Source organism: Rhinolophus sinicus, chromosome 18 (genome assembly GCF_057876585.1).
Source record: "Rhinolophus sinicus isolate RSI-liver-muscle chromosome 18, RSI-T2T, whole genome shotgun sequence".
NCBI classification, from domain to species: domain Eukaryota; kingdom Metazoa; phylum Chordata; class Mammalia; order Chiroptera; family Rhinolophidae; genus Rhinolophus; species Rhinolophus sinicus.
In genome coordinates, this window is record NC_142518.1 from 77865367 (window position 1) to 77892202 (window position 26836).

The window sequence follows — 26836 nt, forward strand, 5'->3', positions numbered from 1 at the left end:
GACTGCTAATGGGTAAGCAGTTTCTTTTAGGGGTTATGAAAATATTCTAGAATTGAATATTGGTGATGATTGCACAGCCTTGCGAATATACTGAAAACCATTAATTATATACTTTAATAGGGAAATTTTATGGTGTGTTCATTATATATCAATAAAGCCATTTTTTAAATTAGAATTATTTGTCTAACAACCAAGGAGGAGAAATGTGCTAAATCTTCATCTTTCTTTATACCAGTCAGCAGGACCAGTAACTTGCTTCCCTTTTCTCCACACTTGTCACGTCTTCCATATAGCTCTTCCCTCATGTTATGTTTGTACAGTGAACAACTCCTTCCTCCAAAAATTGGTCAAGCGAGGTAACAGAGAGAAAGGGAAGTAATGGAGCATAAGCTACAGGAAATTGGTGGCCTCATTGTTCTAAAATTTTCTCCTACAGTTGAGAATACTCAAGGACTTTGTGAGGGGTGTAAATGTCTAATCATTATGTTGTTTTGTACACCTGAAACTAATATAAAAAAATAAAAATTAAAAAATAAATAATTACATCTGAGAGAGAGAGAGAGAGAGAGAGAGAGAGAGAGAGAGAGAGAGAGAGAGAGAGAGAGAGAGAGAATACTCAAGGAAACCTAGACATTCCTCCACTTATTCTCTTCCATCATGGTAGGTTGGGAAAATATTTTGAAGTCTTCCAATTAGAGTCTAATCTATTCCCAATTCACAATAGTGAACTGCCATTTTCAGTGAGAGTTGGCAATCATGGAAGAGTCCAGAGCTACTTCTATCACCCCTTATAATATTTAGCAGCTCTCGCCATTGACATGCCAGTAACAACGTAACAATGCCCGTAACATGTCAGTAACAATTCCAAATATTTAACCTAGGTTCCTAATGTTTGATATAGAACAAATTGCCACTTGTTATATCCTCAGTGGAGAGTGAGAAGAGATACTGGTGATTTATATTTGGGAAACAGTGTCTGGAAGGAAATACTAATAAGAACTAAGATTTATTCAAAGGATGACAGATCATCAGTCTCCAAACACTTGAAATTCCTCTGTAGATAGTGTTGCCCCAAACTGGTCACAGGACTCTAGGTAAAAGTGCATAAACGGTGTGGAGAGACATAGTAAAAGAAGTGGAATTTATGCCCACTCCTTGTGAGTTATCAAGGCCAGATGAGGGTGGCCAAGCCACCACTTCTCACCAACCAACACAATGAGAGAGACTCAGGCAAGCACCATTATAAGCAGAAGCCCATTCAAAAGGTAAAGTACTTCGAAAATCATATTCCCAATGAACCACCACTGCCATGCTGCCCAGGCCACCTTACCTAACTGAAATTGATTGGAGACATTCCCACATGTTTGCATTATCTCCGGGCTTTTCCATCCTAAGGGGTATAATGCACAGCCTGAACTTATCAGCAGAGCTGGAAAGAAAAACATGCACACAGGTAGAACATAATAGGTCTTCTGTCATCCCATCATTCCCTCTGGATTGTCTCAGCTCAAATTCTGCCTCCTCCACTCAGAGTTTTACCCTGAATGTCTATGACACTACCAACACAACAGGATATCTTTGTCATGTCACAGGCAGTGAGTTGCAGTAGGTAATAGAAGGGACAAATCGTAAAGGGCAGTATTGGGGAATGAGACAGGCCAATGTACTTATTGTAGCTGAAATATTTTCAAGAAAGACTTACAAATTTAAGTTGTCCTCTCCAACCAGACTCCTCTTCTATCTTGGTCTGATTTACAAAGAATCAAAACGCAGGGACTACTACTCTTTCCCAAAATTCAGCCCTTTCTAAGAGTCAGGTAAGTCCCTAGTAGTTGAAGGTAGGTCATGATTTCTGTAACTTGCAATAAGCTGTCAGACTGAGATCTATAGAAGCATTTATGTTGAGTAGCCTTCACCTGGTGAGCAGAGCACCACACTCACTCTTCCAGAAATACTTCCTTCTTGAAAATCATTCCAAATTCATGTTAAGCATGCCCCCTTTCTTTCTTTCTTATTTATTTATTTATTTATTTATTTATTTATGTATGTATGTATGTATTTATTTATTTATTTTTTAATTTTATTTTGATGATATAGGACCATTTGTGACAACATGGATGGATCTTGGGAGAGTAATGCTGAGCGAAACAAGTCAGACAGAAAAAGCAGAGAACCATGTGATTTCACTGATATGTGGTATATAAACCAAAGCATGCCCCCTTTCTTTAGCTTCTCATACCTTCCACTGCACTCCTTGCCTTCCTCCCCGTTTTGTTTACGTCATTTAGTCACTACAGGGAAATCCTGTGGGATCTTAGTGATAGCCCTACTCTTCTGACCAGAGATACAAATCTGAGTCTGCTTGCTAACACTACTTTCTAAGAGCATCTGCCTTATGCACAGCTCTTTCTTACTGCCTAGGTTTATATTTCATATCGTCTGACCTCCCGCACCTCATTGTGCCTTGGTGACAGTGGATTGGACCAAGCATTTGCATCTGATACAAAGCAACGAAATTCATTGGCTGGCCAGTCATGGGTGACATCATAACCTGGCATGAACAAATGAGCTGGGGCAGATTCTTGTTTCTGAAAATTTTAATCAAGAAACATAGAGATTCTGAGTTAGTTAGCAGATAGAGCAAAAGTTGAGAAAGAATACCAGGAGCTGGAATCAAGTCTGTGTCAAGCAAAGCCAAGTTCAATCTAAAGTTATGAATAGACTTCACTTCTGGGTAAGCTGAGAAAACCGATTGGTAGAGGGAGAGAATACAATGGCATGAAGCAGACGCACCATGAGGAGAAACTCATACTGTCCATGAAAAAGCTGGAGAATCTAGTCTTATCCAATGACTTTCAAGTTCACTTTCCTTGTTATAATAAACTCCCTTTTCATTGAGAGATCTCAAGTGAGTCTTTTACTTGCAACCAAGAGAGCATAATTACAAGAACATTACACTTGGGTGCTACGTAAAAGGTCATGAGGTGGTCACCTGCCACAAATGTGGATGGAGAAAATAACACATAACACAGAACCTCCAGAGAGCAGGTGTTGATAAATGGCATATTTATAGGTTTCAGAGCTCTGGGGCTCAACTGCACAATGAAAGGCAGACTGCTCCAGGGACTGCTCGCCTCACCTTTACTTCTCTTTCCTCAATGAGGAAAATTCCATATACACTCTGAGAAGCTCATAGCCCACTTTGCCTTCAGATGATTCCTTTTGGAAGGACATCTCAAAGCATTCTCTATGCTTGTCTGCAGCAAGGCAAGCAGCTTTTTGTACTCAATGAGGCCAAAGAAAAAGATAAGAACCTTAGGAAATAGCAAGAATGGTTTAAACAGGAAAACAGAGAGAACATTCTGACAGTGAGAAAGGGTTTAGAACTTAACAGGAAAAGACCAATTAAGGTTAGAAATTCCCTTCAGTGGAATGCTTAAATTAGAAGGCATTTTTATCTGTCTCATAGGCTTAAAGGAAATGGAGCTGGTCACTCAAATAATTTCCTAGGCTCTGGAATTTATCCAGTGACAATGCAGCAACTCTCCTGTTTTGTTGTTGTTTTGTTTTGTTTTCCACAGATAAACTAAAATCCTACAATACGAGGAGGTATGAGCCAGAGTGTGTGATCCCAAAATATGCACAATGGGTCAAGGACAAAATTGGAGATGAAACCTAAGTCTGTTCCTGCTTCTAGTGTATGCCCTTTGAAGGAAGAGTTAATAAAAAGTGAGCTTTCTCACACAGACTAGGAAGGAAAGAACACAAGTTTATAAAAGGACAGCAGTTCAGCTTTCTAACTTCCATATTCAGATACCTGGCACTGGTATGAACTCTGACTTCTCAAGCAGGAAGTAGTGCTAGCCAGATGCCTTTCCTTTCACAGCAGGGGGAAGCTTCTACCTTCTTCAGTACCCCCTGATCCTCAGATCTTCCCATGCTGAGAAGCTCAAGTCAGGGAGTACTTCCTCCAGGAAGTCTTTTCTCACCATCCCCAACCCTCAGGAAAAGTTACGTATTCTTTCTCTGTCTTCCCATAGTGTCCTGTGCTTACTCCTGTGATTAAAATATTCTATGATATATATCCTTCATAATTGTTTTTTGTTTGCTTCCCTCACTGGAGAGTGCATTCCTAGAAGAGAGAGGTCATATTTATCCTCAACTATGTATCCTTGGAACCTTGTCCATAATAAGTACTCAGTAAATAAGTGCATCTGTTTCACAGTGTGCTCTGCCTACCTAACAGACAGCTTCCTTCACCCACACTACCCAAGTAGGAAGCGTTCTGAAGGGATCTCCATGGTGGGGGTGGCAGATCATCCTAGATAACTGATATAGCCATAGCACCTGAGAGAGGGAATGGCCTTTGGAGATTACCTACTCCAGTCTCTCCCCATTACAGATGTGGATGTTGAGACCCAGAGAGGGAAAGTGACTTATCCACAGTAACATAGCTAGTCACTGGCAAAAAAAAAAAATAAAAAATTTCCTCATTAACTAGAGAGATCATCAACCCTTAGAAGTTCTGTCTTTCCAGAGACAGGTACCCAGAAATGACCACATTTTGGCAACAATATCTCTAGTAGGCACTAGGAATCTTACATATAGGCATTAGATCCAGAGAGAGAGCACAACATGATAGCTTAAGAGAATAACACTGTATTTTATATTTGAAAGTTGCTGAGAGAGAAGATCTTAAATGTTCTTACTACAAAAAGGTAATTATATGAGGTGATGGATGTGTTGTCTAACCTTATTGTGGTAATCATTTCACAATATATAGAGTGTGCCAAAAAAAATGTATGCACATGACTTGTATTCATCTTTTATTATCAGTATATATTGAGTATTACAACTTTAATACAGATTTTCCCTTTCTTAAAATGTGTATACATTTTTTGGCATCCTCTATATATGTGTATCAAATCATCACGTTGTACACCTTAAACTTACACAGGGTTATATGTCAATTATATTTCAATAAAGCTGGGGGTAAAAGAGGCAGGGAGAGAGCGAGAGAGCGAGAGAGCGAGAATGGGTTCTATAGTCAGTCTAGAACTAAGTTCAAATTCCAGCTCTGCCACTTAGAAGCTGTTGCATTTAAGCAAGTTATTTAATCTTTCTGTGCCTCACTTACCTCATCTTTAAAGTGAAAATAATAGCTCTATCTTACAGGACTGTTTCAAGAAGTAATACTCTTGAAAGTGCTTGGCATAGAAAGTGCTCAACAAAGACTGATTATTACTAAACAGTAGCCTCTCTCTATGGCTCCTCTCTTACTTCCCACCTATATTCTCCATGCTAATGTCTTCCTTAGCTCTTTCTCCGCATAACAAATGGCTGAAAAGTCAAAAGCGGAACAGGGCCCCATTCAAAAGCTGCCTGGTTAGAGTTGTTATCTTGCAATGTTTTATAGGCACCAGGCCAGAGACCAAGAATCTTTGCCAGGCATGTCTTCTGGCCCAGTGCATGTGGCTCCACGCTCTGCCCGACCTTCCCTACCACCTCTCCCATCTCCCATCCTCCTTCCTGACTTTGAGACGGGTGAGCACAATAGGTTGTACACATACTTCATGGAGACGTTTGACTTGTAACTGACAACTGATTCCATTAGATTTGATCATAGCTGGAGAAAGATGTCCTGGGAGACACAGTTTTAAAAATTAAATCAGAGAGAATTTATCCTCAATTATATTTGTCCCCAGCAGTACTTATCAATTTAGGATTGTAAAGATGCTCTTCAAATAGTAACACAGAAGTCATTTGCCAGTTCTAGGCCCTGCCACCTTCTGTAAGAGTGGGGGCTTATTAAAAATATAGATTTGGAATATAGGGTGATGGAAGCAGAACTGACTCTGAGTGGTGAACACATAATACAATATATAGATCATGTATTATAGAACTATATCCTTGAAACCTATATAATTTTTTTAATTAAAGCTTATTGGGGTGACAATTGTTAGTAAAGTTTAATTAGTTTCAGGTGTACAATTCTGTAATACATCATCTATATATCACATTGTGTGTTCACCACCCAGAGTCAGTTCTCCTTCCACCACCATATATTTGATCTCATTTACCCTCATCTACCACCCCCCTCCCACCTACCCTCTGGTAGATGTTTCATTTTCTAGTAAGCACGCTACTGTTATCACAGAATTACTTTACCACTAAGTGTAATATTCACTATCAGTTTGAAAGTTCTTTCTCTTTTTTTTACCATTTTTTTTTATCAGGGTCAGGTGCACAAAACAATGTAACAGTTAGACATTTATCATTTATATCCCTCACTCGGTGACAACCGCCCTCCCCCATCCACAACCCCTCTGACATCCCACACAGCCATTACATTCCCACTGTCTCTATTCCTGATGCTGTACTCTGCTCCTTCTAACAATTATATATATATACATATATACATATACATATACATATGCATATGCATATGCATATGCATATACATACAGATATATATATATATATATATATATAAAAAACTGTAGTTGACATTTGTTATTGTTCAGCTTCAGCTTCAGGGGTACAGTGCAGTGATCAGGCATCTACATCATCCCTGAGGTGGTCTCCCTAATGAGACAAGTGTCCATCGGTTACCCTACAAAATCTTTACAACATTATTGATTACATTCCCCAAATTGACTTTCGTATCCCCATGGCAATCTTGTGGTTAGCGACTGTGCCTGTAACCTTGCCCCTTATCCCCAACCCCCCTCCCATCTACCAACCCTCAGTTTTTCATCTATGTCTCTGAGACTGTTTCTGATTAGTTCATTCATTTATTCTTTTCTTTAGATTCCACATATAAATGAGATCATATGGTATTTGTCTTTCTCTCTCTGACTTATTTCACTTAACATAATGTTATCTAGGTCCATCCATATTGTTGCAAATGGTAAGATTTCATTTTTCTTTATGGCTGCACAATGCTCCATTGTATAAATGTACCACCGTTTCTTAATTCAATCGTCTACCGATGGGCATTTCAGTTGTTTCCATGTCTTGGCTATTGTGTATAGTGCTGCAATAAACATAGGGGTGCGTATATTTTTTTGAATTAGAGTTTTGGATTTCTCTGCGTAGATACCTAGGAGTGGAATTGCTGGGTCATAAGATAGTTCCATTTTCAGATTTTTGAGACACCTCCATACTGTTTTCCATAGTGGCTGCACCAATCTGCAATCCCACCAACAGTGCACAAGGGTTCCCTTTTCTCCACATCCTCGCCAGCACTTGTTGTTTGTTGATTTATTGATGATAGCCATTTTGACTGGGTGAGGTGGTATCTCATTGTAGTTTTTATTTGCATTTCTCTGATGATTAGTGAGGTTGAGCATTTTTTCATATGTCTGTTTCCCATCTGTATGTCCCTTTTAGAAAAATGTCTCTTCATATCCTCTGCCTATTTTTTAATTGGGTTGTTTGTGTTTTTGGAGTTGAGTTGAGTGAGTTTTGTATAAATTTGGGATATTAACGCCTTATTGGATACATCATTGACAAATATCTTCTCCCATTCAGTAGGATCCCTTTTTGTTTTATTGACCGTTTCCTTTGCTGTGAAAACAACTTTTCAGTTTGATGTAATCCCACATGTTTATTTTTTCTCTTATTTTCCTTGCCTGAGGGGATACATCAGTAAAAATCTTACTCCGTGTAATGTCTGTAAAGTTTCTGCCTATGTTTTCTTCTAGGAATTTTACGGTTTCAGATCTTATATTTAAGTCTTTAATCCATTTTGAATTTATTCTTGTATATGGTGTAAGGAGGTGGTCCAGGTTCATTTTTTTTGCATGTGTCTGTCCAGGTTTCCCAGCACCATTTATTGAATAGACTGTCTTTGCCCCACCGTAGATTCTTGCTTCCATTGTCATAGATTAAATGGCCATATAGGCATGGATTTATTTCTGGGCTCTCTCTTCTGTTCCATTGATCTATGTGTCTGTTTTTATGCCAGGACCATGCTGTTTTGATTACTGCAGCCTTGTAGTATAATTTGATGTTAGGTATCGTTGTACCTCCCACTTTGTTCTTATTTCTCAAGATTGCCGAAGCTATCCAGGGACATTTATGGTTCCATATAAATTTAGGATTATGTGTTCTATTTCTGTGAAAAAATGTCCTTGGTAGTTTGATAGGAATTGAATTGAATCAGTATATTGCCTTAGGTAGTATGGACATTTTAACGATACTAATTCTTCCTATCCATGAGCATGGTATGTGTTTCCCTCTATTTGTATTCTCTTTAATTTCTCTCTTCAGTGTCTTATAATTTTCTGAGTAGAGGTCTTTAACTTCTTTGGTTAAATTTGTTCCCAGGTATTTTTAGTCTTTTTTTTTTCTTCTTCTTTTTTTTTTTTTTTAATTTTTATTTTATTAAATGTATTGGGGTGACAATTGTTAGTAAAATTACATAGATTTCAGGTGTACAATTCTGTATTACATCATCTATAAATCCCATTGTGTGTTCATCACCCAGAGTCAGTTCTCCTTCCATCACCATATATTCGATCCCCCTTACCCTCATCTCCCACCCCCCACCCCCCCGCCCCCCTTACCCTCTGGCAACCACTAAACTATTGTCTGTGTCTATGAGTTTCTGTTTCTCATTTGTTTGTCTTGTTCTTTTGTTGTTTTTGTTTTATATACCACATATCAGTAGTCTTGAAAGCAATTATAGGTGGGATTGTTTTCTTAATTTCTCATTCTGATATTTCATTATTGGTGTATACAAATGCAACTGATTTCTGAATGTTAATTTTGTATCCTACTACTTTACTAAATTCATTTATTAGTTCTAACAGTTTTCTGGTGGAGTCTTTAGGGTTCTCTCTATATATAGTACGATGTCATCTGCATATGAAGACAATTTTACTTTTCTTACCAATTTGGATGCCTTATATTTATTTTTCTTGTCTGATAGCTGTGGCTAGAACTTCCAGCACTATGTTTAATAGAAGTGGAGAAAGTGGGCAAACTTGCCTTGTTCCTGATCTTAAGGGGAATGGTTTTAGCTTTCCGCCATTGAGTATGATGTTAGCTGTGGGTTAATCATATATGGCCTTTAGTATGTTGAGATATGGTGTGAGGGCAGAGCCCCAGAAAGTAGTTTCCAGGCTCTGGGCCTCACATAGACAGGTGCTGGCTCAGGTAGTAAATGGCCATCAACTGTGACGGGATGGCCATCAGCTGTGGCTAGTTGGCTGTCAGCTATAACCAGTGAGCCATTGGCCACTAATATAACTGCTGTGGCTACGCTAGCAGAAGAGAGAGAAAGAATGGGGGCTAGCAAGAAGATGGTGGCTGGGCTGGCAAGCATGGATGGCGGTTTGCGGACAGTGTGGATCCAGCCTCCAGTGAGAGTATAGTGCCGCCAGAGAGAATATAGTGGTATGACTCCCCTACCTATGGCTCCGTGGGTGTTCCTTTTTGGCCTCACCATATCCTGCGTTCTTGTATGGGGAGCGGGAGCAGAGACCCCGCAGGCCTCCCTGCATGACAAATGGCGCAGCGAGCAGGGTCTCCCCCACGACAAATGGCGCAGCGAGCAGGGTCTCCCGCATGACATATGGTCCCTCTCTTCCCACTTTCTTAGGAGTTTTTATCATAAATGGCTGTTGGATTCTCTGAAATGCTTTTCCTGCATCTATTAATATGATCATATGATTTTTATTTTTCATTTTGTTAATGTGGTGTATCACATTAATTGATTTGCGGATGTTGAACCACCCTTGCATACCAGGAATAAATCCCACTTGATCATGGTGTATGATTGTGGGGACAGAGCCAGGAGTGCAGTTTCCAGGCTCTCGCCCTCACTTGGAAAGGTGCTGGCTCAGGTAGTATATGGCCATCAACTGTGATTGGATGGCCATCAGCTGTGGCTAGTTGACTGTCAGCTGTAACCAGTGAGCCATTGGGCATTAATATAAGTTCCGTGGCTATGCTAGCAGAAAAGTGGGGGCTAGCAAGAAGATGGTGGCTCAGCTAGCAAGCGCCGGAGTGTGGATTGCTGATTGTAGAGAGGCGGATTGCAGCTAGCAAATGGGGAGTCGCTCGGTTGGCAGCAAAGCGGACAGCAGGTCGCACGTCGTATGAATCCAGCCTCCAGTGAGACTATAGTAGTATGACTCCCTTACCTATGGCTCCGTGGGTGTTCCTTTTTGGCCTCACCGTGTCCTGCATTCTTATGTGGGGAGCGGGAGCAGAGATCCCGCATGACTCCCTGCATGACAATGATCCTTTTAATGTGTTGCTGAATTCTGTTCGCTAATATTTTGTTGAGGATTTTTCGATCTATGTTCATTAGAGACATCGGCCTGTAGTTTTCTTTTTCTGTAGTGTCTTTGTCTGATTTGGGGATCAGGGTGATAGTGGCCTCATAGAAAGTGTTTGGGAGCCTTCCCTCCTGGATTTTTTGGAAGACCTTGGGGAGAATTGGTGATAATTCTTTTTTGAATGTTTTGCAAAATTCACCTGTAAAGTCATCTGGTTCAGTGCTTTTCTTTGTTATGAGATTGTTGATTACTGATTCAATTTCCCTGGTGGTAATCAGTGTATTCAGGTTTTCTGTTTCTTCTTGAGTTAGCCTTGGAAGGTTGCATGCTTCTAGAAAATTGTCCGTTTCTTCCAGATTGCCTAATTTGATGGCATATAGTTGCTCATAGTAATTTCTTAAACTTTTTTGTGTTTCTTTGGTGTCTGTAGTCACTGCCCCTCTTTCGTTTCTGATTTTATTAATTTGGGTCCTCTATGTCTTTTTTTTCCCTTTTTTCTTTTTTGATGATTCTGGCTAAAGGCTTGACGATTTTGTTTATCTTCTCTAAAAACCAACTCTTGGATTCATTGATCTTTTGCATTGTTTTTCTGGTTTCCATTTCATTTATTTCAGCTCTGATCTTTATTATCTCCTTCCTTGTGCTCCCTTTGGGCTTATTTTGCTGTTCTTTTTCCAGATCCGTTTAGTGTGAAGATAAACTGTTGATTAGTGATTTTTCTTGTTTCTTTAGGTAGCCTGCATTGCTGTGAATTTCCCTCTTAGGACTGCTTTCACTGCATCCAATAGATTTTGGGTTTTGTGTTTTCATTTTCGTTTGTCTCGAGACACCTTTTGATTTCTTCCTTGATTTCATGGTTGACCCGTTTATTATTTAGTAACTTGTTATTCAGCCTCCATGAATTGGTGTGTCTTCCAGTTTTATTCCTGTAGTTGATTTCTAATTTTATAGCATTATGGTCAGAGAAGACAATTGATATGATTTCTATTTTCTTAAATTCATCAAGACTTATTTTGTGGACTAACATGTAGCCTATCTTGTGAAATGTTCCACGTGTGCTTGAGAAAAACGTGTATTCCGCAGCTTTGGGGTGAAATCCTCTGAAAATATCAATTAAATCCAACTGGTCCAATGTGTCATTTAAGGCCATTGTTTCCTTATTGATTTTCTGTCTGGAACACCTGTCCCTTGTTGTCAGAGGTGTGTTGAAGTCCCCTACTATGTAGTGTTACTGTTGATCTCTGTCTTTATTTCAGTCATATCTGTTTTATATATTTAGGTGTTCCTATGTCGGGTGCATAGATGTTTACTGGGGTTATGTCCTCTCGTTGGATCGATCCCTTTATTATTATATAGTGCCCATCTTTGTCTTTTAATATATTCTTCATTTTGAAGTCTATTCTGTCAGATATATGTATTGCAAGTCCAGCTTTTTCCTCATTTCCATGTGCATGAAACATCGTACTCTAACCCTTCACTTTCAGCCTTTGAGTGTCTTTTGATCTGAGGTGTGTCTCTTGTATACAGCATATACAAGGGTCTTGTTTTCTTATCCACTCAACCACCCTATGTCCTTTCATTGGAGCATTTAATCCGTTTACATTTAAAGTGATTATTGATAGGTACATAGTCATTGCCTTTTTTTTTTTTTTAAGCTAGACTGTTTTCATCTTTCTTCTGTTTACAGAAGCCCTTTGAATATTTCCTGCAATGCTGGCTTGGTGGTAATAAATTCCTTTAGCTTATTCTTTTCTGGGAAGCTCTTTATCTCTCCTTCAATTTTAAATGATAGCCTTGCTGGATAAAGCAATCTAGGTTGTAGACCTCTTTTTTTCTATCACTTTGAGTACCTCCTGCCACTCCTTCCTGGACTGCGATGTTTCTGCAGAAAAGTCATTTGATAGTCTTATAAGAATTCCCTTGTATGTAACCCGCTGTCTTTCTCTTGCTGCTTTTAGGATTCTCTCTTTGTCTTTAACGTTTGCCATTTTAACTATAATGTGTCTTGGTGTGGATATGTTTGGGTTTATCCTGGTTGGAACTCTCTGCACTTCCTGGGCTTGTATGTCAGTCTCCTTCACCAGGTTAGGGAAGTTTTCGGGCATTATTACTTCAAGTATGTTCTAGATCCCTTGCTCCCTCTCTTCACCTTCTGGTATTCCTATGATGCGCATGTTGTTGCGCTTGATGTTATCCTAGAGGTCTCTTAAACCATCTTCATTCTTTTTTATTCTTTTTTCTTTTTATTGTTCTGTTTGGGTTATCTCTGCTAACTTGTCTTCTAAGTCGCTGATTCGATCCTCTGTTTCATCTTACCTGATGGTAACTCCTTCAAGTGTGTTCTTTATTTCAGTTATTGTGTTCTCTAGTTCTAACTGGTTGTTCATTATGATTTCTCTATCCTTCTTTATGTAGTCACTAACTCCTTAACCAGTCTTATCATCAGCGTTCTGAACTCTGTCTCTGGTAGGTTGGTTACCTCTATTTCATTTGGTTCCAATTCTGGAGGTTTCTTCTGTTCTTTTATCTGGGACATGTTTCTTTGTTTCCCCATTCTGGCTGACTCTATGTGTTTGCTTCAATGTATTAGGTAGATCCCCTAGGGTTCTTGGTTTTTGCTGCGTTATTTATGTAGTATGTGACCTTTATATTTGCCTCCAAAGGTGACTCTTGTGTTGTGTATATTGTCCTGTTACAGTTGATCTTTAATTGTTTTTAGCTTGTCAGTAGGTGGGATTGACTCCTAGGCTGACTAGTTGTGAGACTTGGCTCTGCCCACAGTGGATGTTCTGCTGCGTGAGGGTTGACCGCTCAAATGAGGCTTGGCCTCTATGGGTTCTTGTGCCAGTAGAGAATTCCCTCTGGGTGTGTCAGTTGTAGGCCAAACCCAGTAACACTCTGGTTTGGTCTGGATTGGCCTCTGGGTGTGTTGAATCTTGTGCCTCTTGAGCTGGGCCCTGGTATAGGGCAATTTCAGAATAAAGCAAATCACCAAGCACAGCAACAACAGCAAAGAAAAACACCAAATACACTCACATGTAAAAACAACCGATAACCCACATTCAACCTAGGCAAAATTATCAAAAAGACAAAAACAAAACAAATAAAAAAATGTAGCACCAGTCTTGGCTTAAGCCCACCAAGTAATCTCCAGGTTGTCCTCTGCTGTACCAAAGAGTCCTCTGCATCTTGTGCAGGGAGAGCCGGTCACCTAGTGCCCAGAGTGACCCTGGGACTGCAGTTCTAGATGAGTGGGGCTATGGGGTCTGGATGGTAGTTTTGACAAAGTCAGTGCAGTTTCTACTCTTGCCTGCACATATGTGCACTGAGAGTAATAGATCCAGCCCTGTGCCCAGGTCTCCTGAGTCTTAGGGCACTTCTTCCGTGTGTGTGTGTGTGTGTGTGTGTGTGTGTGTGTGTTTGTGTGTGTGTGTGTGGAGGGCGGGAGTTTTCTGAGCTGCTGAAAGCCCAGAGCTGAGTCTTCCGCCTGCTGCTGACCCCTGCGTGTCTCCCCAGTTGTAATTGCCCTGCCCTAGGCATGCCAGAAAAGGTGGGGGCTGAGGATGGAGGTGTCTTCTCTCTCCCAGCCCAGCAGTGTCACACTCTTCTTGCAGGCCAGAAATGGTGGCGGCTTGGGATGCAGGAGTCTTCTCTCTCCCAGCCCAGCAGTGTCACACTCTTCCCAGCCTCTTCCCTGGCTCAGAGCTGCAAGCTGGGTCTTCCCAGATCCTGAGCAGTATGGGTCCTCTGTAATCTGACACTACTTCTCAGTTCAGGGGCCAGCTTGACTATCTGGAAGGGTAGCGGTAGGATTGGGTGAGTAGGGGGAGGGGCCCGGGTATGGTGTTTAAGTCCTTTGTCAGACCTAGGGCCCAGCTGGAGGTCTCAGCTGAGGTTACTGCCTCAGGTGCTGGATATGCTGCTCTTTGGCAGGGATGTAGGGAAAGAGCCCAACTCCGGGCTGCTGCGGTCTCTGTTCTATCCTGGGACCCCCTGCGTCTCCACAGCCGCTGATGCAGGCCGGTCTCCACTCCGCTCCCTTCCCTCTTCCCTTGCTCACCCAATTTGCCCACATTCAATGCTTGTAGGAGTCTCTTAGCTGTTCTGTGTGATGAGCAGAGTCCTTTGATGGGTTATAGGTGTTCAATTTGTGGTAAGTTCTGGAGGAGAACTCAAGAAGAGCACCTCGCTGCTGCCATTCCTATGACATCACTCGAAACATATGATTTTACTAACCAATGTCACCCCAATAAATTTAATTGGAAAATGTCGAATATATGGTGATGGAAGGAGAACTAACTCTGAGTGATGAACACACAATGGGATTTATAGATGATGTAATACAGAATTGTACACCTGAAATCTATGTAATTTTACTAACAATTGTCACCCAATAAATTTAATAAAATAAAAGTGGAAAAAAAAAAGAAAATGTATATTTGGGGGCCTCACCCCCACGTATTTGATTCAGTAACTGCAGCCCAGGAATGTGCATTTCAGAAGCACCCTAGTGATGTTGATGCATCTGGTCCTGGTATGAACACTTAAGAAAAGCACCACTAAAACTATTAAAAACACGAGCTCTTTGGGCAGAGAAAACTAGTTTAAATCTAGGCCCTGCCACATATGAGCTTTATCCCTGGCTCCCACTTCTCTATGTGGCATCATTCACTCCCAGTTTTACTACCCCTCCAACCACGTATACCCTTTAGAGAGGCCTCTCCCAATTGCATATGCTCAGCAGGGTGCTTTCCTATCTCACCTACCTCTAGAAAGGGAAAGAAAGCCCACTAATGACTGCACATGGGCAGGTGACCAGTGGGCTGCCATCTTGCTTCTGTTCCTCAGCTGCTCCTTCCACAGGAATCCCCATCACAAAATGTACCAAATGCACCCACCCCCAACCCCCCATATATATATATATATATATATATATATATATATATATATATACATATATGTATGTATTTTATGTATTTTATATATTTTATATATATATATATATATATATATATATATATATATATATAATATATAAACATATATATGTATATATATGTGTGTGTGTGTGTGTGTGTATCGTTGCTTTGGTTTGAATTCACTGCTCTGAGTAAGCAGAGGCCTGGAGTTAGCCACTTTACTCAACTGCAGCTCTTGTGGTAACCTCAGTACCAATAGAAACAAACCTTCAGGAGCACATACTCAGACAGAACTTGAAACCCTTCCTGTGGTTACATGGCGGCTGCCTTCAACCTTCCCCTGAAGCCAGAATTATTACTTGCCCATATCACAACATCTTGAAGAAACCCCTCCCAACTGCACATTCTCAATTAGGCAAATGCCTAATTTTTGTCTCTGGGCATGGAAAGTCTCCTCACTGGGTGTTACCAACCCTCTTCATGCCCCCCTTCCCAGTCAGAAGTACAACTTTTGAGTTCACAGCCATTTTTTAACATGCCCCACTCTATCCCCAAATATCTGTCCAAATATGGTTATTATTGAATTTACTACCCTGACCAGAAGCCTAGTATCACTTAATTTGTTCTTAACTTGCTCAATGTATTGCTCTTGCAGCAAGTTCAACTCAAACTCAGTAGAAAATTTATATCTGCCCTCCAGCTATATCTCAGACTTCCCTCCCTAGGGAACTCCTCACTCAATTCTCCCATTCATTCGACCCCATCTTTTCTGTAAGAGTTGTAAGACAGTTCATTTTGCTAGAGATTTCTAAAGTAGATCAGGGGAGGCTTCATAGTGAAGCTGCATTTGACCTGGTCTTTGAGAGATAAAAGAGATATTTATGTACAGGCAGAGATGGAAGAAAATGGATCTCCATAAAAAAGCAACACTATAACAAAATTGAGCAAAAGTTCTCAAATTTTAGTGTGTATTAGGATGTGCTGGGGAATTATGAACAACAAATCCAACACAGTAGTTACCTTTACTGTGGGGACAAGGGAATATGATCATGGTTTGAAGGAGACTTCAACTGTATTGGTAATACTCTGTTTCTTAAGCTGAGTGGTACATACATCAGAAATATTTCATATTATAGTTTCAAAAATAAATCAGAGAGGAATTTCTAGTCAAGATGATGGAGTAGGGAAACATTGTGCTTATGTCCTCTCATGACCACATCAAAATTACAACTAAACTACACAACAACCATCATTGAGAATCTCCTGAAATCTAGTTGAACGAAAGCCCTACAACTAAGGACATACACAAGAAGCCACTGTGACCCCAATAAATTTTAATTATAAAAAGGAAGTCACCTCAAGACTGGTAAGAGGGCCAGAGACACAGAACAAGCTGATTGCACACCTGCATGTGACCATTAAAAATTGGGAGGGATATCTCAGCTGCAGAAGCCGCCTCAGAGGAATGAGGGGTCCAAGTGACACACCAGACTCCCCAGCCCAGCATTCTACTACCAGGAAGAGCAGTCCCCATAACTTCTGCCTGTGTAAAACCGTGGAGATATTGGCTCAGTGAGACAATGGCGGCAACAGTCCTATTTTTAATCTTTTTTCCTTTGTCTTAAAGAAGTTCCTCAAAGATTCCTCGTAATACTGGTTTAGTGTGATGAACTCCTTTAGCTATTTCTTGTCTGGGAAGCTCTTTATCTGTTCTTCAATTCTAAATGACAGCTTTGCTGGGTAGAGCAATCTTGGTTGTAGGTCCTTGTTTTTCATCATTTTGAATATTTTGGGCCAGTTCCTTCTGGCATGCAAAGTTTCTATTGAGAAATCAGCTGAGTGTCTTATGAGAGCTCCCTTATAGGTAACTAACTACTTTTCTCTTGCTGCTTTTAAGATGCTTTCTTTGTCTTTAATCTTTGAAATTTAATTCCAGTGTGCCTTGGTGTGTTCCTCTTTGGGTTATCTTGCTTGGGACTCTGTGCTTCCTGAGCTTGTATGTCTATTCCCTGTCAGGGAAGTTTTCTGTCATTAGTTCTTCAAATAGGTTTTCAATTCCTTGTTTTCTCTCTTCTCCTTCTGGTACTCCAATGATGCAAAGGTTGGTACATTTTATGTTGTCCCAGAGGCCCCTTAAATGATCCTAATTTTTTTGGATTCTTTTTGCTCTTTTGATTGGGTGTTTTCTGCTACCTTAGCTTCTAAATCACTGATTCGATTATCTGCTTCATTTAATCTACTGTTGATTCGTTCTAATGTATTCTTCATGTCAATTAATGTATTCTTCATTTCTGGCTTGTTCTTTTTAACGTTCTCTGTCTCCATTTTTATGTGTTCTATCTCTTTGTTAAAGTTCTCCCTGAGATCACTGGTCATCCTTATAACCAGTGTTTTGAACTCTGCATCTGGTAAGTTGCTTGTCTCCTTCTCTTTCATTCTTTTTCTGGAGCTTTGTTCTGTTCTTTTATTTGGAACATGTTTTCTTGTCTCCCAATTTTGGCTGCCTCCCTGTGTTTGTTTCTATGTACTAAGTAGGGCTGCTATGTATCCTGGTCTTAGTAGAGTGGCTTCATGCAGCGAGTGTGCTGTGGGGCACAGTGGCACAGTTTTCCTGGTCACCTGAGCCAGGTACTCCAGTTGTGTCCCCTGCATGGGTTGTGCATGCCTTCCTGTAGTAGTTGAGCCTTGGTTGCTCTTTGCACATCAATCGGAGGGTTTGATCCTCAGGCTTATTGGTTGTGAGGACAGGACGTGACTACAGTTGAGAAGCTATTGTACAGGGGTTGAGCCTACGGAACATGATTCACTTTAGCATGTCTCTGTTGCCTGCCCAGTCTGCCCTTTTGGTGTGTAATCCTTAACTGTAGCCAGGTGATGTTCTGGCTGGGTCTGATGCTGGCCACTGGTGTATCAGCCTTGGGGCCTCCTGGGATGGACCAAACTTCAGACCCAGTTTAGCCATAGCCTATGCTCTACCCAGCCCCCCTGAGAGAGCCATAAGGCAATCCACGGATGGTTGCTGCCCATGGGGGGCTTGGAGGTACCTCAAAAACCATGCTGTGAACCAAGGCCAGGTTCTGCTAGAGCTGGGCTTAGGGTTGCTCAGCCAGAGGTGTGGGACATGCTGAAGTCAGATGCTGTTTTCTGGGGTTTGTGAAGCTTTGAGAGATTTTAGGAAAGTCTGCAGCATGAGCCAAGGCAGGCTGTTTATATGGAAAAGCCACTGGAAGCGACCTGAGTAGGCCAGAAAGTGGGGTGGGATCAGGTTTCAGGGAATCAGGAAAAACGAATAGTGTGAGCCATGTTGATGGGGACTCAGATATGGCGGCTGCCTGCATTGGCATGCTGGGAAGGAGGTGGGCTCAACCAAGAAACAATGGCTTCCACCAGCTCCTTTGTCCAAGAGAAATGTGCCCCTGCAGCCTTCACCCTTGCAGCCAGATAATTCAGCTCTGCTGTGTATGTCCTTGGCACCTTTAGAGCTGCTGCCCCAGTGATGGAGCTCAGAGAGAGTTAGTCCATCAATAAGTATGTCCATGCATGGGCTTCTTAAGAAGATTGCCTGGGACTATAGCCACACTTGTCTCATCCAGCCATAACCTCCGCTTGTTTTCACAGCCAGAAGTTACGGGAACTGTTCTCCTTAGCACTGCAACCCTCAGCTGGGAAGCCTGGTGTGGGGCTGTGATCTCTCGTTCCTCTGGGAGTAACTCCACAGCTGAGATCTCCCTCCCGATATTTAATAGTCACATGCGGATGTGGGATCAGCCCTTTTCTGCATCTCTGCTCCTCCTACCATTCTCAAGGTAGCTTCTTCTGTATGTCCTTAGTTGTAGGGCTTGGGTTTAGCTAGTCTTCAGGCAATTCTCAATGATGGTCGTTCCATAGTTTCACTGTAGTTTTGATATGGTCATGAGAAGTGGTAAGCTCAGCATTTACCTACTTCACCATTTTCACTGTATCTCCAAAATAGACTTTAAAGCAAGCACTATAACCGAGACAACGAAGGACCCAGTAATCCCACTTTGGATAAATATCTGAAGAAACCCAAAACGATAATTTGAGGGGACATGTGCATTCATATGTTAATTGCAGCATTGTTTACTATGGCCCAATATGGAGGCAGCCTGGGTGTTCATTGATGGACGAATAGATAAAGAGGAGGTGGTACATATATACAATGGAACATTGTTCAGCCATGGAAGGGAATGGGTTCTTGCCATCTGTAGCATCATGGATGGACCTGGAGGGAATTGTGCTGAGTGGATTATGTCAGACAGCAAAAGATAGGTGCAGTATGATTTTGCTTATAGGTGGAATCTAAAGAACAAATTGAACAAACAAAACAGAAACAAATTCATAGATACAGAGAACATTTTGATGGTTGCCAGATGATATGGGGGTTGGGGGTGGGTGAAAAAGGTGAAGGGTTAAGAAATACAAATTGGTTGTTGCAAAGTATTCATTGGGAAGTATGGTATAGCATAAGGAATATAGTCAATAATATTGTAATAACTATGTATGGTGTTGGATGGGTAGTAGATTTATCAGGGGTGATAGATGAGAGGGGGATTAGGGAGCGGGGTGAAAAAGTTAAAGGGATTAAAAGTACAAATTGGTAGTTAAAAAATAGTCATGGGGATGTAAACTAAAGCATAGGGAATATAGTCAATAATATTGTGATAGTGTTGTATGGTTTCAGATGGTTGCTAGTCTTATCATGGTATCACTTCTTTAGGTATATACATGTTGAATAACTATGGTGTACACATGAAACTAATATAATGTATGTTAGCTGTATTTTAGTAAAAGTCTTTAAAAGTAAATTAATTAAATAGATCATCATGAGATGCTGTGTAAAATGCAGAGTGCCAAGCATCAGCTCTGATTCAGTAGATAGAATGGCACTAAGTAATCTGCATTAACAAGCACCCCAGGTAATCCTGATACAAGTGGTTCATGGACCATTGTGAAAAACATTGTGATAAATTAATTTTTCTCCAAAGGGAAAAGGAAAAATTAATAGCACCAATGTACAAAGCCCAGAGCCGAGGGTCAGAAGCCCTGGACCATAGTCTCTGCTCTGCTCCAATTTGCTACATGAGTTTTTGCAAGCCGCTTAATGTCTTTGAATATCATTTTCCCAAACAGAAACCACTTTTATAATCCTTGTTCAGCATGGTAAGGATAATTGAAATGATGCCTGATGAAACTTTAGGGGACTTTTCAGGAAATGAATGATTTCCACAGAAGATAATGGTTATTTTCAGGGGGAAAAATAGCACCCTTTCTTTGAATTAAGTTCTCAGTGATCTGTTTTTCAGTGGCAACATTTATCCAGCTTGAATCATATAGCATTAGGACCTCACATGGACAAAAGTACTGGCGCATCTCTGAGTGTATTGAATTTTATCGCCTCAACCAAAGTATATATGTATACATGCAGGGTGGTGGTTCTCACTTGGGTTGGGGAGAGGGAACACAGCGTACTCATCAGAGTCACTAGGGAGATTTTTCAAAACATGTAGCTTCCCACCTGTTGCTATGTATATCAGAATGGGAGACAGGAATGGAGAGTTGTGGAGTTCACATCTTTAAGTATTCCAGGCGATTCTGATACATTCCCTGTTCTAGAAAGATTCTTGGTCTCCCTCAAGTAACCTGATCCAACATCTTACACCTTTTCCTGCCAGGAAGTTCCTTATATTTACTTCTCACCTATTTCTTCATTGTTTAGCTATCACTGAAGATAGAGGGTAATTCACAAGTATCTTGTATATGTATACACAGGGGAATTTGAATAATGACCCTGTTCTCAGGGACTGGGGGCCAGCTGGTTGGAAATAGCACAATCCCCAGGGTTGAAATAATCTCCTGGCCAGATGTTTCCTTCACTGGTTGGAGCAAGGCATGAAGGTTCCAGTGGAAGGCTCTCTGGACCCGAGGCTTGTCCAGCTGGATCAGCTGCAAGTGGAGCAAATGGGACCCAAGGGTCCCATCAGGTCACCTTGCTGAGTATGACTCAGGCAAGCAGCTCTTTATTTCTTCCTGTCTCTCCCACTTCCCATTGCTCATCTCTGTGGGGGAGCCAGTAGACTGGGGAACGACAGTAAAGCAGGGAGAGGGGTAGTTATTAATGGATATTCCATCTCTTCAGTGGTTTGGGGTCTGGCAGAGATAAACCAGACCTGAAACAAATTGGCTACTCCACTGAATGTATTTTGGTTAATGCACTAGCTGCCAAGAAGCAGCCCCACCTAGAGCAAGAAAATCAATTCCCCTCCACTGAACAACAAGCTTAAACTAAATCCCACAACTCTTTCTCTTGTGTCTTTTATCCATGGAGCTCAAAATGCTGTTCAGGCTTGGCTGCCTGCCAGTGACAGAGCCTGGCTCTGAGAGGTCAGACCTGAGGTCTTGAAGATCCTTGGGTAACGGTTATGTGCCAAGGGGCTCCCAGAAAATACGATACATCGAAGCAGTGTACACCATTCTTTCACAGCTTATGCAACCTTAACAAGCATCAGTTTCTAAAACAGAGGTGGGAGTGACCCTTATTTGGCTATTATTATAGATGTGAAAGCTGTGAAAATTTAGCATTCTGTCCAATATCATTTCCTTGCTCAGGGATAAACTTTGTAGCATACCTGCCTGGGTCTTGACTCTTTCCATGACTACTGAGAAACAGCATTTTATTCTTGAACTTTGAAGACCCTCATCTAAGTGTAAATACTGTGACCATGTTCCTACAAGCAAGGGTCAATGAGGCATATAGAATGGCAGGATCATATGAGATAAAAATGGCACTAATATTTTGACTTCCTCTGTATGGCACCTGACACTCAGCCTAAGTTCTTCCCCATTCAATGCATGAATGTCTAAATGTCCATTACCTACCCACATCTTCCCTCAAAAAATTTCCTTTGAATTTCTAGACCTAAGAGGTGGGATGAACTAAAATATGTAATATGGAGAACCTTACGGTTTTGTGAAAGTCTCAGCCAAGCTCAAGATAGGAAGTGAGCTGGGAGTAAGAGCCACTGTTAATGCTTGGAGTCCGATGCAGGCTATTACTACTGGCCTTCTGATTCCTACCAGTTAGTACCTCCTCAATCTGCCAGAAATTCTTAGAAACACAAGTGAGGCTAAGTTGTCACTCTCAAGACAGAAGAGAACTCTGGATGCTAATACTCTTGAATGGAAGCTTGGGAAAAAAAGGAAAGGATGTGAATGAAACTAGCTCTCATATGTGCATCGTATCCCCACGTACACTAGACATTTCCTTAGCCATGTGTTCATTCCTTCTACAGTTACTAACCCCGTACTCTGTGCCAGGCACTGAGCTGGACCCTGGAGCTATAAATATGAGTTTCAAGGAGCATCCCTTACTCCTGCCAGGTAAGTGAAAAGTGAGCCTGCTTAAGGTTAATATATCGGGGGATCCCCTAAAGGAGGATTAAGTCGTTGGCTTAGACTAGCCTTATGTAACTGGTTCTGTACCATGGTTTTGAAGGGGAAGATCAAACCAATTTAATGACTTTCCAATATGGCCAGAAAATCATTAATAGCTAAAGAATGGAAAAATTCAGTGATAAGGGAAGATAGAATGTTAATTCAGATTTAAAACTTTTACAATGAGTCTGAGGAAAGAGAGAATCTGAAAACATCGCCTTAACTGTGATTCAACAGAAAGAATCTGATGTTTTTCGTAAGCAGGACAGGAAACCATGATGCCTCAGCTCAGGGTTTCTCAACTTTGGCACTATTGATATTTTGGACCAGATACGTTTCTTTGTTGTTGTTGTTGTTGGCAGTGGGGAGCTGTCTTGTTCTTGTGCATTGTGGTATATTTAATGGCATCCTTTGCCTTTACCCACTGGATGTCAGTAGCACTATTTTCAAGTTGTGATAACCCAAACTGTCTCAAAAACATTACCAAATGTTCCCAGGAAGACGGGGTGAAAAATAAGCCCCTGTTGAGAACCATTGTCTTAGCTCATCACTACCATCTCACCCTAAGGCCACCTGAATGCAGTCATTGGTGAGAGGAAAGAAAATTAGGATCTGGACTATCTTGCCAATGAAAAAATTAAAGGAAAGAAGGGAAGTGAACACAGGAGAGGTCACAGTCATTTGCCTATAGTCACAGGAGAACTAAGTGGAAACACAGAAGTGGAATCCAAGTTTCTTGGCTCCAGTCACTCATATTGTATTGCTAATAAAGACAATAATAATTAATTGAATAATGACTCCAAAACTTCTTAAGCAACAACATACTTCAACAATAGCTTCTATCAGGACTTTTTCTCAGGGCCCCATGCAGGTGTAAAAAATAGCTCACATATCACACATATATTTGCTTGTCTGTCTAAACTTACTTTTTTTCCTTATACAGTTCAAAGTAAGCTACTCCCATGTCTTCCTGCAGTTGGAAGTTTTTTGCGTTTGGTCTTTCCTAGTCCATTCATACACTGCCAGCATCCCAGGTCACCTACAATAATTTAGAGGGAGCCTGAATGAAGGAAAAGATAAGTAAGATGGGAAAGGGCCATAAGAAATCTGGGTAGCCTGTTAATGGATGCCAGACAGGGTTAGCCTTAGATGTTGCCAAATAAGCAGTCACTTACGGTCTGGTACCTAGCATTAGAGATGTGTTTCTTCGGTAAAGGTTGTACATTGAACTCTTGTTAGTAATTAGCACTTGTGTGTACGTGTTTATTAGATCACTGTCCTCTAAGATAACTACCAGAGCTCAGGTCTTTTAAAGAGCAAGTTTATTTTAGAGCAATAATACTAGAGTATATGTTGCTGCCCCTGTAAAGCAGACCTGGATAATACTCTTAAAAATGCACCCTGTAGGCAAGGTGCTGAAAGGCACGCCCTTTTATATGTAGACTTAGAGTTGGACATAGGGGAGGGGTGAAAATGGATTTCCACTCCCTCCCTGCCCCCTCAAAAAAGCTCTCCAACCTACCCAATCCCAGCAACGCAGTCTTACCTCCCACAAACTGCACTGCTCCCATGCAACGTCCCATCATTCTGGAGATGAGCTCCTCCATGCAGCAGCCCAGGACAGCAGCCAGTGCCACCAGGAGCAGCAGAGCACAGCCGGCACCTGTCACCACTGTGCACATCTTCCAGGCAAGGCTTGGGATGGCACTGAAGCTGGCATAGCGCCCACACTCTTTCACCATGATCAGTCTGTGCCCTTTTCCCCACACAGGGTAGTTGCGCCTCCGGAATGTGCTGAATGACACTGGCTTCCCCAACTCGGATCCAAAGAGCCAATAAGGCAGGAAGTAACTGGTAGAACTGGCCACAGTGGTAACAAGGGACAGGAAGGCCCAGAGGGTCCCCACCAGGGTCAGGCTGTTCCTCTTGGTCCCAGGTTTCTCTGTAGGGATGGCGAGATGAGTTGGGTCACCTCACCAAATGCAGAACGTTATCATATAGGCTCCATCGGCCTATTTTTCATCTGGCTGGCCAGTCCTAGGGCTCATTTATGTGTTACTTCTCTCTTGCTTCTGGATACCATTATTCTCTTGAGGACCATTTGTGTCCTTATGGAATTCTGCTTTCCAGCACTTTTCCCATCGTCACTTTCTTCTGCCTTATTTAAAGTTCTATGGTCTCTAGGCTGCAATGAAAAAATCATAGAACTGAATTAGTGACTGCTCTGCCAACTCAAATGTCGCCTTGTTCAGATAGCTTTTAACTCTTAGCATCCAGCATGGAACAAGTGGCCAGAGGGAAGACTGAATGAAAGCCAGGCAGCCTGGAGAGACCCAGCTTCCAGTGAAACGGTCTTGCTGACCTGGAGGCCTGGAAGGGGGTGATATCTCAAGAACGTCAGGAACCAAGCTGTTTTCAGTGAGTGAAGGAACACGGAAGACAACTTACAGGGCCTGTCCTTACTATAATGGAGAAGAGAGAAGAAGACCTCACCATGGAGTTAGAGGATGTGCTTATGTGATCTAGGTAGGATGTCCAATAGTGTATTCATGTTGGCTTTTCACAGGGGTACATCATCCAGGTTAAAATGTGTAGAATACAATAAGTGGTGCCTAGTCTCACACCCTATGCTTATCACTGAGTGAGCACCATTCAGTCACTTTCTCCCCAAATCAGCAACTTTCTAACCAGAGAGGTTGTTTAACTCTAGACTGGCTACTAAGAAAATCTGCCGCTTTCTTTGCTGAATATAATCAAGAAAACTTCTCATCTTTCTAAAATGGATCAGGTACCCCGTGCCTTGCAGCAGGAATATATATGTGTGTGTGTGTGTGTGTGTGTGTGTGTGTGTGTGTGTGTGTGTGTGTATATATATAGCTGTAAGGACCTTTCAAGGTGCCTTTGGAACAAGTAACCTCAGATTCAAGATGCTGAGAGTCATTTCAGATCTAATCTCCTTGGCCGAGCTCACAAATGGCTTTCACAGACTCCTCTGTCAAAAATCAACCATTTTCCTCCCAACTCCATTAATCTGCCACTGCTTTCTGGCCTGTTTCTCAATTAGGGCAGCCAGAGACCACACTACAGCTTGATGACAACACTGTGAATGTCTCCAGCAGGCAGATGGTGGAATATGTTTCAGACACTTCTCCGTGATTCATCAACATTGGTTAAAATCACAGGTGGTGGGAGAGAGGTCCAGGGTTGGGACACCCAAGGCAAGAAAAGTGCAGGAAATGGCTCTATGGAGCCAACATAGTGCCAATTTGTAACACTGTCAGAAGCAAGCAGCAATCGTACTCAGGGTCTCATGGAACTTGCCCAGCCATGAACCCTTTCACAACCATCATCAGTGTTTGGCACAGAGATGACACTCCAAGTCACGTTTATTTAATGAAACTCATTTCATAAGTGCATTCAATTTCCAGGCTGGCAGGGGCCTTAATGAATCTTATAATTCAACCTTCTTGTTTTCCATATGGGGAAGTATGGCCTCGTGAAGAGGAAAATGATTTCTCCCAAGTCATAGAGTATGTTAGCAAGCAAAAACACCAGAATAAGAAACTTGATCTGCAGATTCCTAGGCCAGTACTTTTCTACCACACAGTGCTAACCCACCTGCCATCACTTACAGGTTGGAATACAGAGAGGAAGTGATTTACCCAAAGGTAAAAGGCTAGTGAAGTACACTGGCCAGAACACAGCCCAGTCATTTGAGTCTCAGTATAATGCTCTTTTTCCACTTCACCACAATTTCCCTCCTGATACATATGTATTGTATGCTATGTGTTTTGTGCAGGAAGAGAGGAGAGATCATAAATTGCAGGTGCTTACTTTGGAATGTTAAGACTTAGAAAGAAAGTGCCCTGAGTTGTGTCTTTAGGAATGAGGTTTGTGCTTGAGAGTGAGGGGAATGAAAGAAAGATGTGATGAGGGATTGAAAGACAACAAGAGAAGTGGAATTCATTTTGAATAATTTCTGTTAGAAAGAAAGTATGCTTGGCCACAATGAGGTAATGCCTCTGCATGTTATATTAGAGTTAGTAAGATTATGAATCATGCGAGCAGCCCTCTGTTATGGACTCACTTCCCGGTAAAGAAGCCCAGGCCAGAAGATGGGAGGAAACAAGCTGATAAACAGCTGTGGCTGCATCATAGTCCCCCTTCTAAGTCCAC

The 26836-nt window shown here is 41.5% G+C and overlaps 1 protein-coding gene across 1 annotated transcript in view; it reads right to left on the reverse strand.

Moving 5' to 3' along the window:
- Positions 1–1028: 1028 nt before the first annotated feature.
- Positions 1029–26836, reverse strand: part of LOC109439784 (LHFPL tetraspan subfamily member 1 protein-like) — a 72046-nt gene continuing 46238 nt past the window's right edge. Inside the window, exons 2-4 of the mRNA XM_074323312.1 lie at positions 24207–24632; positions 1331–1429; positions 1029–1090 (exon numbers count right to left, since the gene is read on the reverse strand). Of these exons, the coding sequence (XP_074179413.1) occupies positions 1029–1090; positions 1331–1429; positions 24207–24632 (587 nt within the window). The remainder of the gene's footprint in view (positions 1091–1330; positions 1430–24206; positions 24633–26836) is intronic.